The following is a 12,500-nucleotide window of genomic DNA, read 5'->3' on the forward strand; positions in this document are numbered from 1 at the left end:
TTCTATATTTTCAATTGTATATAAAGACTGTCCTGTTATACTCTCTCTGTTTTCAATATGGTTGCTGGAGTTGTAAGTTCTTAATTCGTTGACTGTCATAAAGAGAGCAATATGTATTACTGTGGGCTGGTTCGTGTGTGTTTATTGCTTTAAATGACATTACCAAATTGTTGTATAGTTCTAAAGAATCAGTTGTAATTAGGACCAAAGCCTCTTTTCTTTAATTTTATCCATTTATATATTTTTCTATGGTCAATCAACTATCTGAATCTGAATCTGTGCCATCATTAGGCTGTTAGGAAGGCTTTTATGACAGGAATAAGCTACTTACCACTTATGTTGTTATCGTATCTGCAAAAATATGTACTTTTAGGTAGTTAGTTAATGTAAATCAAAGCCGAAAAAAAAAACAATCCAGGCGATGACACCAAAAAATAACTGGAAATAAGTAAAAACAATATGAAAAATAACAAGAAACCATAAAATAGGACTTGAACCCAACAAAACACGGTAAAACACTTTATTAATACCCCCAAAATAAGACAAGGCGCTAAGACAAACCAGAAAAACAATAACTGGAAAACAACTAAAAATAAACCAAAAAAAACGACATGAAAAATAACAAAAAAAACGTAAAATAGGACTTGAATCCAATAAAACACTATAAAACACTTTATTAACACCCCAAAATAAGATGAGGCGCTAAAACAAACAAGAAAAACAATAACTGGGAACAACTGAAAGTAAACCCAAAAAACAACATAAAAAAATAAGAAAAACATAAAAGAGAGCTTGAATTCAATAAAACACAGTAAAACACTTTATTAACACCCCAAAATAAGATGAGGCACTAAGTCGCAGCGCGGAGGGATGCGGGGCGTCGGGGCGGCGGCTCGCGGTGGCGGGACGGGGGCGGAGGAGCATCAGTGTCATGGTAGCGATGTGAGGTGGGGAGTGCGCTGCTGTGGATGCTGTTATTCTTCTCCTTTGCTGTGTGTGTGATGAGGGATGTTTTGAGATGATGATGATGATGATGAGTGGCCGCCATGCACCTGCTCATCACCTTCTTAATTGCCCACCTGTGCTTACCGGCCGCAGGTGAGCTCCAGTTAGGGTCCAAGGGGCATTATTTTAGTTTGTTTTGGTTATTTTTGCGGGGTTGCTTATTTATGGGTTTTTGGTTCGTTTTTTATTGTTTTTGTTGTGTGTATGTTTCTCTCTCTCTCTCTCTCTCTCTCTCTCTCTCTCTCTCTCTCTCAAAAATATTACGTGCTTTTAGAAATATATTTGTGTTTTTAGGGTAAGGAAATCTAATATTGTATAATACACCCTATTTACACCCTTACTGCCCTGTGTGTGTGTGTGTGTGTGTGTGTGTTACCCTTCTGAAATCCATGAGACTCCCTTTGTATACCTGTAGGTTTGGCATGTGTGTGTGTGTGTGTGTGAGTGTGTGAGGAATTAATTAGAAGAGACGAGGTGATAAGGCACTAGGTAGAGATAAGCTAACACACACACACACATAGCCGTTATCAGTTGGGCGCCAAGATGTGTGTGTGTGTGTGTGTTTGAAGTTAATATTAAGATGTGTTTTTTGTTATTTTATTTTTGTTCATAATTTTTTTTTTTTTTTCATTTTCTTGATAATTTAGGTGTTAAAAATATAGTTTCTCCTCCTCCTCCTTTTCTGTTTATTATATGCTGTTCCTCTCTCCATACTCATTCACTCTCCCTCTCCTCCTTTTTTTCCTCTTCCTCCTCCTCCTTTTTGTTTATATACACTTCTCTCTCTCTCTCTCTCTCTCTCTCTCTCTCTCTCTCTCTCTCTCTCTCTCTCTCTCTCTCTCTCTCTCTCTCTCTCTCTGTACTTGGTCACACTCACTCACTCTCTCTCTCTCTCTCTCTCCTGACAGAGGGCTACCCAGAATTGCTGTTTGCTAATCGTAAGGACATCCGAATCATTGAAGTTGGGAAGGAGAGACACCAGGTTATTGTCAAGGTAAGTCAGGTCAAGTTAGGTTAGGTTAAGTAAGGTTAGGTTAACTCATTCATTACTGGGGCACATTTTTACCTTTAGATTTGTGTATGATTAGACCATTTCATTGACATTAGGAAGGGTCTATGGAGGTCAGAAGATTAATGGCCATTGTCTTCACTATTTTAATCCCTTCAGTACTGGGATACATTTATACCTTGAGATTTGTGTATGATTAGACCATTTTTTTTGACATTAGCAAGGGTCTATGGAGGTCAGAAGATTAATGGCCACTGTCTTCACTATTTTAATCCCTTCAGTACTGAGACACATTTTTACCTTGAGATTTGTATATGTTTAGATAATTTTATTGACGTCTATGGAGGTCAGAAGATTAATGGCCACAGTCTTCACTATCTCAACCCCTTCAGTACTGGGACGTATTTTTACCTTGAGATTTGTGTACCATTAGACCATTTCATTGACATTAGGAAGGGTCTATGGAGGTCACAAGATTAATGGCCACAGTCTTCACTATTCTAATCCCCCACATGAGTTTCTGACGCTGAAGGGGTTAGATCAGGGCAGCTTAGGATTGGTTGAAGTTAGGCTAGGGTAAGTTAAGTGGAAATTAAAAGTTAGCGTGGAACTGAGGTAAAAAAAAAAAAACAAAGGAAAGATTAAGAAGAGAAGAAAGGGTAAAATTAAGGTTATAGGGAGAGAGAAACAAGTAGAAATGGAAGAATTAGAGAGAATAAAGGAATGTTAAGATTAGGTTAGGTCATGAGAAGAAAATTAAAAAGAGAAAAAGGAATAAAGATGAAGATAGAAGAGGATGGTAAAAAGAGAAGCTGATGTTTTGTTGACAGATGATAATGGTTGACATCTTCCCTGATAAAAATGGAAGAACGAGAGAAAAGAGAATAAAAAGAAGAGAAAAGGAATAAAAATGGAGATAGAAGCAAATGATAAATAGAGAGGAGGATCTAAATGGATGATAATAATTGATATCTTTACTGATAAAGATGGAATGAGAGTGAAAACAGAAAAAAAGAAAGAAAAGGAATAAAAATGAAGATAGAAGAGAATAATAGATAGAGAAGCGGATGTTTTTGTTGATGGATGATAATGGTTGACACCTTCACTGTCATTACAAGGGTTCCCAGTGTCATTGTTATCACTGGTGTTGTTGGTGGTGAGGTGACAGAACACTTCCTGTCTGACACATCCTTCAATCTGTCCAGTTTATTTATTTATTTTCTTTCTTTCTTTCTTTCTTTCTTTCTTTTTTTCTTGCTTTACATCTTTCTACCACCACCACCACCACCACCACTACTACCACTACATATTATCATTATCAGGACGTGACAGATGCAGTGTGTGTGGACAATATTACTACTACTACTATTGTTACCAGCATATATTATTCCTATCTCTTATTATTACCATTACTACTACTACTACTACTACTACTACTACTACTATTTATTACCTTATATTACCACAATCTACTGTTACTCTGAGCAGGATGTGACGGATGCAGCTTGTGTGGACTACTACTATGAAGGACAGTTGGTGTGCTGGACAGACATCGACAATGAGCTTATCAAGTGTGTGCAGGTCAACAGTACCCAGGCAGCCAAGGACCATACCCAGGTGAGAGAGAGAGAGAGAGAGAGAGAGAGAGAGAGAGTGAGAAGGGGATGGTTTAGAGTGTAGGAGTGAGAGTATGTCTAAGAGAGAGAGAGAGAGAGTGAGTTTAGGATGGTATTGTAGTGAGAGTGAAAAGGTAAAATGATTGGAGATACTGCTACTAATAAATTGTGAGAGAGAGAGAGAGAGAGAGAGAGAGAGATTTGGTATGTGTTTTATCATTTTGTTGTATGTATGTTTGAGAGAGAGAGAGAGAGAAGGGGGCCTTTAGTGTGTGGGTGAGGGTATGTTTGTAAGTGTGAGTGTGCATGAATGAGTGTGTGTGTGTGTGCATGAGTGTGTGAGAGAATGTGAAAGAGAGAGATGTTTTTTTCCCTGATATATTCTTTTAGTTCAGAGAGAGAGAGAGAGAGAGAGAGAGAGAGAGAGAGAGAGAGAGAGAGAGAGAGGAGGGAACACTATTTCACCCTATGGGGTACCTTACAAACCCAACCTTTTACACCCTCACAAAACTAACCTAACCCAACCCAACTTAACCTAACCTTACCTACCCTACCACACCACACCACACCACACCACACCATACCATACCATACCATGCCACACCACACCACACCACATCATACCATACCATACCATACCCTGACCAAACTTAACCTAACCTAACCCAACCTAACCTAACCTAACCTAACCTAACCTTACCTTACCTTACCTTACCTTACCTCACCTCACCTCACCACACCCAACACTTCTGCAGGTGACGGTGATCTCCCGGGGCATTGTGTCCCCGGATGGGTTGGCGGTGGACTGGCTGGGGCGGAAGCTGTATTGGACAGATTCGGACACCAACAAAATCGAGGTGGCCGGCCTGTACAACGCTGCCCATCGCCGGGTCCTCTTCTGGCGGGACCTCGACCAGCCCAGAGCCATCGCCTTGGTGCCCTCAGAGGGGTGAGTGGGGGGTGATTGGTAGGAGTGTTTTAGCTTTTTTTTTTCCCCATTTTCGTATGTTGGTTTTGTTTTCTCCTTTTCTTTTTCTCTTTTTCTCTTCTCTTTCTTTCTCCTTTCCTTCTTTCTTTCATTTCTTTCTTTCTTTCTTTCCTTCCTCTTGCGTTCCTTCTTTTCCTTCTCTCCTTATCTTCCTTTTCCTTTTTCTTTCTTCATTTCCTTTTCCTCCCTCCTTCCCTTCCTTCTCCTATCCTTCATTTCTTTCTTCTTCTCTCCTTCACTTTCTTTATTTCTCCTTTTCCTTCTCTCCTTTCTCCTTCCCTCCCTTCTTTCCTTCTTCATTTCTTTTCCTCCCTCCTTCCCTTTCCATCTTTCCTCCCTCTTTTCTTCTCCTCTCTCTCCTCCCTTTCCTTTTCTCCCTTCATTTCTTCATTTCCCTTCCTCCCTTCCTCCTTCCCATCCCTCCCTTTTCTCACCCCTCACCTCTCCGCAGGCTAATGTTCTGGACCGACTGGGGAGAGAACCCTAAGATAGAGAGGGCCGGCATGAACGGGGACGCCGCCACTCGCACCGTCATCGTCAGGGAGGAAATATTCTGGCCCAACGGTCTCACCATCGACACTGCTCGCCGCGTTATCTTCTGGGCCGATGCTAAGCTGTCCTATATCGCCTCGGTCGACTTTGATGGCCGGCGCAGGAAGAAGGTTAGTGGTGGTGGTGGTGAAAGAGAGAAAGAGAGGGAGGGAGGGAGAGAGTGGTGGTGGTGGTGATGAGAGAGAGAGAGAGATGGGGGGGGCTAGTAGTTGTGGTGGTGTTTGGTGAGCTAGTAGTGGTGTTGAAAGTGGTGGTAGTGGTGGTGGTGAGAAAGAGAGAGAGAGAGATGGCAGTGGTGGTGACGAGAGTTAGTAGTGGTGGTGAGAGAGAGTAAGTAGTAAGTAGTGGTGGTGATGGTGGTTTTTGTTGGTATTGAAAGAGGAGGAGAAGGAGAAGGAATGACACAGCAAAACTATTAAGAGGAGGAGGAGAAAAAATGAGCAAATTTTTATAATATAGAGGAAAGAAGATTTTTTGGTTGACGAAGGAAGAGGAGGAGGAGGAGGAAGAGTGAGGTAGTAAAATTATAAATAGGAAAAGGAAGAAGAGGAAAAAATGTAGAATAAGAATAAGAAGGAAGTTTTGTTTGTATTGAAGGAAGAAGAGGAAGAGGAGGAATGAATAACAAGAGGAAGAGTAAAGTAGGATAATTATAAAGAGGAGAAGGAAGAGGAAGAGAAAAGAAAATGTAGAAAAAGGAGGAGGAGGAGGAGGTTTTGTTTATATTGAGAGAAGAGGAAGAGGAGGAATGAATAAGGAGCAAAGTTACTGTATAAAGAGGAGGAGAAGGAAGAATTCAACCAATTTACCTTAATTAATCACCTCACCTGTGCCTTACCTGCATTTACCTGTGCCTTGTAACATCCACTACCCCCCACCCTCTCTCTCTCTCTCTCTCTCTCTCTCTCTCTCTCTCTCTCTCTCTCTCTCTCTCTCTCTCTCTCTCTCTCTCTCTCTCTCTCTCTCTCTCTCTCACCTGAATCTTATGCATAAAATAGCCAGCTGTGTTTCTTCACCCCATACCTCACCTGTGTTTACCTGTGTGTTACCTGTACCTGTGCCTCACCTGTGTCTTGTTACTGCAGGTGGTCCAGGAGAAACTGCCCCACCCGTTCGCCCTCACCTATTTCAACCACACCCTGTACTGGACCGACTGGGAGACTCGAGCCATCCACTACTGCACCATTGGCGACACGGTGAGAGGGACAGAGGGATAGGAGAAGGGGAGAAGGGGAGAGGGAGAAGTCACAGGGGGGAGGGACAGGAGAGTGTGAAGGTGAGAGAGAATAAGGAGAGTGTGTGTGTGTGTGTGTGTATTGCTATGTTTTATTGAGAGAAAGTGTGAGAGAGAGAGAGAGCTAGCACAGTGTTACAAAAATGAGACAGCCACAGGGGGAGGACAGGGGGAGCATGAGGGTGAGAGAGAAGGAGAGAGGGAGAAGCCACAGGACAACGCATAACACCACAAAAAATACCCACAAACACATTACACCACCCCACACCACCACAAACTCCCTACAACACCACCCACAAACACCCACGAACACCCCCAAAACTCCCCACATCATCACAAAACACCCACAACACCACAAAACACCCACAACACCCATAAAATACCCCAAAACATCTCACATCACACCCAAAACCCCCAAAATACACCCAGGATACCCCACAATACCACAAAACACCCCATAACACCACAAAACATACTACACTGCCCCACAACACCACTCCTTTCCTCTCCACAGCGCACATGCCAGGAGCAACACCAGCTGGGCGCAGGACTGTCCCCGATGTACCTCCATGTATACGACCCGGCCCAGCAGCCCCCCGCGGACACCCCATGCCAGCGGGGAATGGGGGGTGTAGCCATCTGTGCCTGGCCGCCCCGCCCCCCACACACTACTCCTGCGCTTGCCCCACTGGTGTTAAATTGATCGACAAGTTTAATTGTTCGGATGGTGAGTGTGTGTGTGTGTGTGTGTGTGTGTGTGTGTGTTTTAGGGATGTTTTGGGTGTGTTTGTGTGTTTGTGTGTGTTTAGGATGTTTGGGTGTGTTTTGGGGGTTTGTGTGTTTGTGTATGTGTGTTTGAGGATGTTTGGGTGTGTTTTGGGATTTGGGTGTGTGTATGTCTGTTTGACGATGTTTGGGTGTGTTTTGGGGTTTCTGTGTGTGTGTTTTTGGGATGTTTGGGTGTGTTGGAGTGTGTTTTGGGGATGTTTGGGTGTTTGTGTTTGTGTTTGGGTGTTTGTGTGTGTGTGTGTGTGTGTTTTATTATATGTTTGTCTTTAATCCTACAATCTAATCCTGCAGTCTGGTAAAAATAAAGAATCCTGCTAATCCTACAAGTTATTCCTACAATGCTATTAATCCCATATGCTAATCCTACAGTCCTATGAATCCTACAAGTTAATCCTACACAATCCTACAGGGCCAGAGGAGATGTTGATCCTGGCGCGGCGTACAGACTTAAGGCGCATCTCCCTGGACACACCCGACCATACAGCTGTCGTCATCCCTGTGTCGGGTGTGAGGCATGCCATCGCAGTGGATTATGACCCCTGTGAAGGATTCGTGTACTGGACTGACGATGAGGTGTGTGTGTGTGTGTGTGTGTCTGTCCGTCCATCCTCAAAACATGTTAAACTGTCTTAAATTGCCCTCAAAACATGTTAAACTGTCTTAGAATACTCTCAAAACTTAAAATACTCTCAAAACATGCCAAACTGTCTTTAAGTGCTCTCAAAACATGCCAGACTATCTTTAAATGCTCTCAAAACATGCCAAATTGTCTTAAAATGCCCTCAAAACATGCCAAACTATCTTAAAATGCCCTCAAAACATGTCAATCTATCTTAAAATGCTCTCAAAACATGCCAAACTGTCTTTAAATGGTCTCAAAACATGCCAAACTGTCTTTAAATGCTCTCAAAACATGCCAAACTATCATAAAATTCCCTCAAAACATGCCAAACTATTTTAAAATTCCCTCAAAACATGCCAAACTTTTAAAATGCCCTCAAAACATCCCAAACTGTCTTAAAATGCTCTCAAAACATGCCAAACTGTCTCAAAATGCTCTCAAAACATGCCAACTGTCTTTAAATGCTCTCAGAACATGCCAAACTATCTTAAAATGCCCTCAAAACATGCCAAACTGTCTTTAAATGCCCTTTAAACATGCCAAACTATCTTAAAATTCCTCAAAACATGCTAAACTCTTAAAATGACCTCAAAACATGCCAAACTATTTTAGATTGCCCTCAAAACATGCCAAACTGTCGTAAAATTCCCTCAAAACATGCCAAACTGTCGTAAAAAAACATGCCAAACTGTCTTAAAATGCCATCAGAACATCCTAAACACTTTTTTTTGTGTGTGTGTGTTTGGAAATTTTTGAAGAGAATAAGGAATGAGAGGTGTGTGTGTGTATGTATGTATGTCTGTATGTATGTCTGTTTCAGGTGGAGTGCATTCAGCGGTCACGTCTGGATGGCACACAGCAGGAGGTGGTGGTGTCCCGGGAGGTGCGTAACCCTGATGGTGTTGCCGTTGACTGGGTGGCGCGGAACCTGTACTGGACTGACACAGGGCCGGACCGGATAGAGGTGGCCAGGCTCAATGGGACGTCCAGGAAGGTAAGGGGGGGTAGGGGTGGTGGTGGTGGTGCGATGGCCAGGGTAAAGGGTTGTCAGAAAAGGTAAGGGGTGATTGAAGACAGTGTGGTGGTGGTGGTGTATGGGCTGTCTTGGAAGGTAAATGGGGATGAATGGGTAGGGGTGAGGAGGTGATGGTGGTGTATGGGCTGTCTTTGAAGGTAGTGGGGGTGACTGGGGTGATGGTGATGGTGTATGGGTGAGGTAGTGGTGGTGGTAGTGGTCTAGGTGTGAGGTAGTGGTGATGGTGGTGTAGGGGTGTCCAGACTGGATGGGTTGTCTAGGAAAGTAATGGCGTGTGACTGGGGTAATGGTGTAGGGGTGTAGACCTTAGCTTCACCTCACCCCTCCTTCATATCCTTCACCTGCGTCCTTCCTTCTTCAGACAGTTCCTGATCGCCTCTCCCTCATCCTAATCCAAATAAGTTAATCCTGATCACCGAATCTTAATCACCACCTCCCTCCTTTAATATCCTTCACTAGAGTCCTTCCACTCCTACAGATCCTCATCACGGACAGCCTGGACGAGCCTAGAGCCATCGCCATAGACCCGGACGAGGGGCTGATGTTCTGGACAGACTGGGGGAGCCACCCTAAGATAGAGAGGGCAGCACTGGACGGCACCATGAGGGAGCTGGTGGTGGGCACTGACCTGGGCTGGCCAAATGGTGTTGTCATTGATGCTAAGCTGAGGAGAATCTTCTGGTGTGATGCCAAGATGGATGTTATTGAGGTGTGTGTAGTGGTGTGGTGGTGTGTGTGTTTGTGGTAGTGGTGTGGGGTTTGTGCAGTGGTGTGTGTGTGGTAGTGGTGTGGTGTGTGTGTGTGTGTGAGTGGTGATCAATAGAAAGTTGTTTTTTATGTATATTTGATGTGTATTCTCTCTCTCTCTCTCTCTCTCTCTCTCTCTCTCTCTCTCTCTCTCTCTCTCTCTCTCTCTCTCTCTCTTTCTCTCTCTTCCCAAAATTTTCTCTTCCTCCTTTCTTTCCATCCCTCTCCCACTCCCTCTTCCTCTCCCTCTCCCACTCCCACTCCATCTCCCTCTCCTCTCTCCCACTCCCTCTTCCTCTCCCACTCCATCTCCCTCTTCCTCTCCCACTCCCACTCCCTCTCCCACTCCCTCTCCCTCCCACTCCCTCTCCCTCTCCCACTCCCTCTCCTCTCCCTCTCCTCTCTCCCACAGACATCATCGCTGGACGGGTCAGAGCGGCGAGTCGTGTTGAGTGACCGGCTGCCTCACGTCTTTGGTCTCTCCCTCCTTGGTGACCACATCTACTGGACCGACTGGCAGAGACGCAGCATTGAGAGGGTCAACAAACTCACCGGTCAGTATCTCTCTCTCTCTCTCTCTCTCTCTCTCTCTCTCTCTCTCTCTCTCTCTCTCTCTCTCTCTCTCTCTCTCTCTCTCTCTCTCTCTCTCTCTCTCTCTCTCTCTCTCTCTCTCTCTCTCTCTCTCTCTCTCTCGTTACTGTTATTGTTTTATTGGTAACTTTCATAGTGTGTGTTATAATTGTCACTACTACTACTACTACTACTACTACTACTACTACTACTACTACTGCAGGAGGGGAGCGGGAGGTGATAGTGGAGCAGCTGCCGGACCTGATGGGGCTGAAGGCTGTCAGTATTCACCAGGGGCAGGGCCGGAACCCATGCAGGGAAAACAATGGGGGCTGTTCTCACCTGTGCCTTAATAGACCCACCAACTACACCTGTGGCTGCCCCATAGGTAAGTTTGGGGCTGATTTTAGGGGTTCAGGGCTGGTTTTAGGGTGTTTGGGGCTGTGTTTAAGGATATCAGGCTGTTTTTAAGGTATTGGAGCTGATTTTAGGGTATTTAAGGGTGTTTTAAAGGTTTTGGGGCTGTTCTTCCCCCAAATTTTCTTCCTCTTCTCTTCTTTCCTTCCATCCCTCTCCCTCTCTGTTTAAAGGTTTTGGGGCTGTTTTAGGGTGTTTAAGGGTGTTTTAAAAGTTTTGGGGCTGTTTTAAGGTATCAGCTGTTTTTAAAGTGGTGGGGTGGAGTGATTTTAAAACACTCTTGTACTCCCCCTCTCCTGTCCAGACATATTTAGTTGCCAATTATTAACCATTCATTGTTTTAAGTGTGTTTAAATGCACTCTCTTATACCACACCTCCCGCCCCCTCCACCAGGGTATGACCTGACCCAGAACGGGCGTCAGTGTGTGGTGCCAGAAGCCTTCCTGCTGTACACTCGCAAGGAGGACATTAGACGCATCTCCCTCCTCACCTCTCACAATGTGCCCATCCCTGTCACCGGCATTCAGGAGGCTGTGTAAGTGTTAGGGGTGTTATGGGTGTGTGAGAGTGTTTCAGGGATGTCACCAGCATTCAGGGGGCTGTTAAGCAGTGTTTGGGCATGTTATGGGTGTTTATGGGGTGTTATGGGTGTGTGTGAGTGTTTCAAGGGTGTCTCTGGCATTCAGGGGGCTGTGTAAATGTGTCAGGAGGATGTTAGGAAGTGTTTTACGGTGTTTTTAAGGGTGTGTAAGTGTGTTAGGGAGTGTTTTAAGGGTGTAAGGATGTTTTTAGAGTGTGTATGAGTGTGTTAGGGAGTGTTTCAGTGTGTGTAAGAGTATTTAAGGGTGTTTCAGGGTGTGTAAGAGTGTTTAGGGGTGTTTCAGGGTGTAAGTGTCTTAGAGTTTTTTTAAGAGTGTTCTGACTGTATAATGTGTGTGTAGGTACATCACCACCACCATTGCCATCACTCTCATCCTCTCACTCTCTCTCTCTCTGACTTTCCCAGGGCCATCGACTTTGACAGCATTGACAACCGGCTGTACTGGACGGACATCAGCGTCAAGTCCATCTCCCGCGCCTTCATGAACGGGTCGCAGGTGGAGCCAGTGGTGGAGTTTGGCCTGGCTTACCCTGAGGGAATGGCCGTCGACTGGCTGGCTCGCAACATTTACTGGGCTGACATGGGGAACAATAGGTGCGGAAGTGGGGACAGTAATTGAGAAATGGTGTGTGTGTGTGTGTGTGTGTGTGTGTGTGTGTGTGTGTGTGTGTGTATTCCCAGCATTCCTTTTCCCCATAGGATCGAGGTGGCACGTCTTGATGGCAGCTCGCGACGTGTTTTGCTGTGGCAGAATATCGCTAACCCAAAGTCGCTGGCCCTCGACCCAGGCCAGGGATACATGTACTGGTAAGTCCCTCCCCTCACACACAACATGCATTACCTCTCTCCTCCTCCTCCTCCTCCTCCTCCTCCTCCTCCTCCTCCTCCTCCTCCTCCTCCTCCTCCTCCTCCTCCTCCTGTACTGTCCTGTCTCTCTTTTCTGTAGCTAGTTAGAAGTAGTCACCAAAAGGCCTGGAAAGGATCAAGAGGTCTGTTGCTGTTTGGCTTTCCTTTCTATTCTTTTGTATTGCTCTGTGTTCCTTTGTATTCCTCCTCCTCTTTGTCCATACACAAATGTTTTTACTTTAAACTTAACCTAACCTAATGTAACCTAAGCTAACCCTCTACAATTTACTCATTAATTTTCACTCGTACATCCCCCCCCCCCGTAAAAAAGGGAAGAGAAAATAAAAAATAGCAATTAATTCACCGTAACTTAATCTAACCCTCTCCCCCCTTAAAAAAAAAAAAAAGACAAAAATGAAAACAAAGTAGAAATAGAACACAATTTATTTATCCTAAGAAAAAAAAAA

At 44.5% G+C, this 12,500-nt stretch overlaps 1 protein-coding gene across 1 annotated transcript in view; it reads left to right on the plus strand.

Moving 5' to 3' along the window:
• The first annotated feature begins 916 nt into the window (after window positions 1–916).
• The window catches only part of LOC123509467 (low-density lipoprotein receptor-related protein 6-like), an 18,857-nt gene continuing 7,273 nt past the window's right edge, over window positions 917–12,500 (plus strand). Inside the window, 16 exon segments of the mRNA XM_045263759.1 lie at window positions 917–1,098; window positions 1,914–1,999; window positions 3,503–3,631; window positions 4,386–4,579; window positions 5,070–5,280; window positions 6,256–6,366; window positions 6,919–7,021; window positions 7,024–7,131; window positions 7,603–7,766; window positions 8,636–8,809; window positions 9,330–9,560; window positions 10,011–10,152; window positions 10,392–10,556; window positions 10,980–11,121; window positions 11,593–11,781; window positions 11,887–11,994. Of these exon segments, the coding sequence (XP_045119694.1) occupies window positions 1,047–1,098; window positions 1,914–1,999; window positions 3,503–3,631; window positions 4,386–4,579; window positions 5,070–5,280; window positions 6,256–6,366; window positions 6,919–7,021; window positions 7,024–7,131; window positions 7,603–7,766; window positions 8,636–8,809; window positions 9,330–9,560; window positions 10,011–10,152; window positions 10,392–10,556; window positions 10,980–11,121; window positions 11,593–11,781; window positions 11,887–11,994 (2,309 nt within the window). The 5' untranslated portion in view covers window positions 917–1,046.

This window comes from Portunus trituberculatus, chromosome 3, assembly GCF_017591435.1.
Source record: "Portunus trituberculatus isolate SZX2019 chromosome 3, ASM1759143v1, whole genome shotgun sequence".
Taxonomy (NCBI): domain Eukaryota; kingdom Metazoa; phylum Arthropoda; class Malacostraca; order Decapoda; family Portunidae; genus Portunus; species Portunus trituberculatus.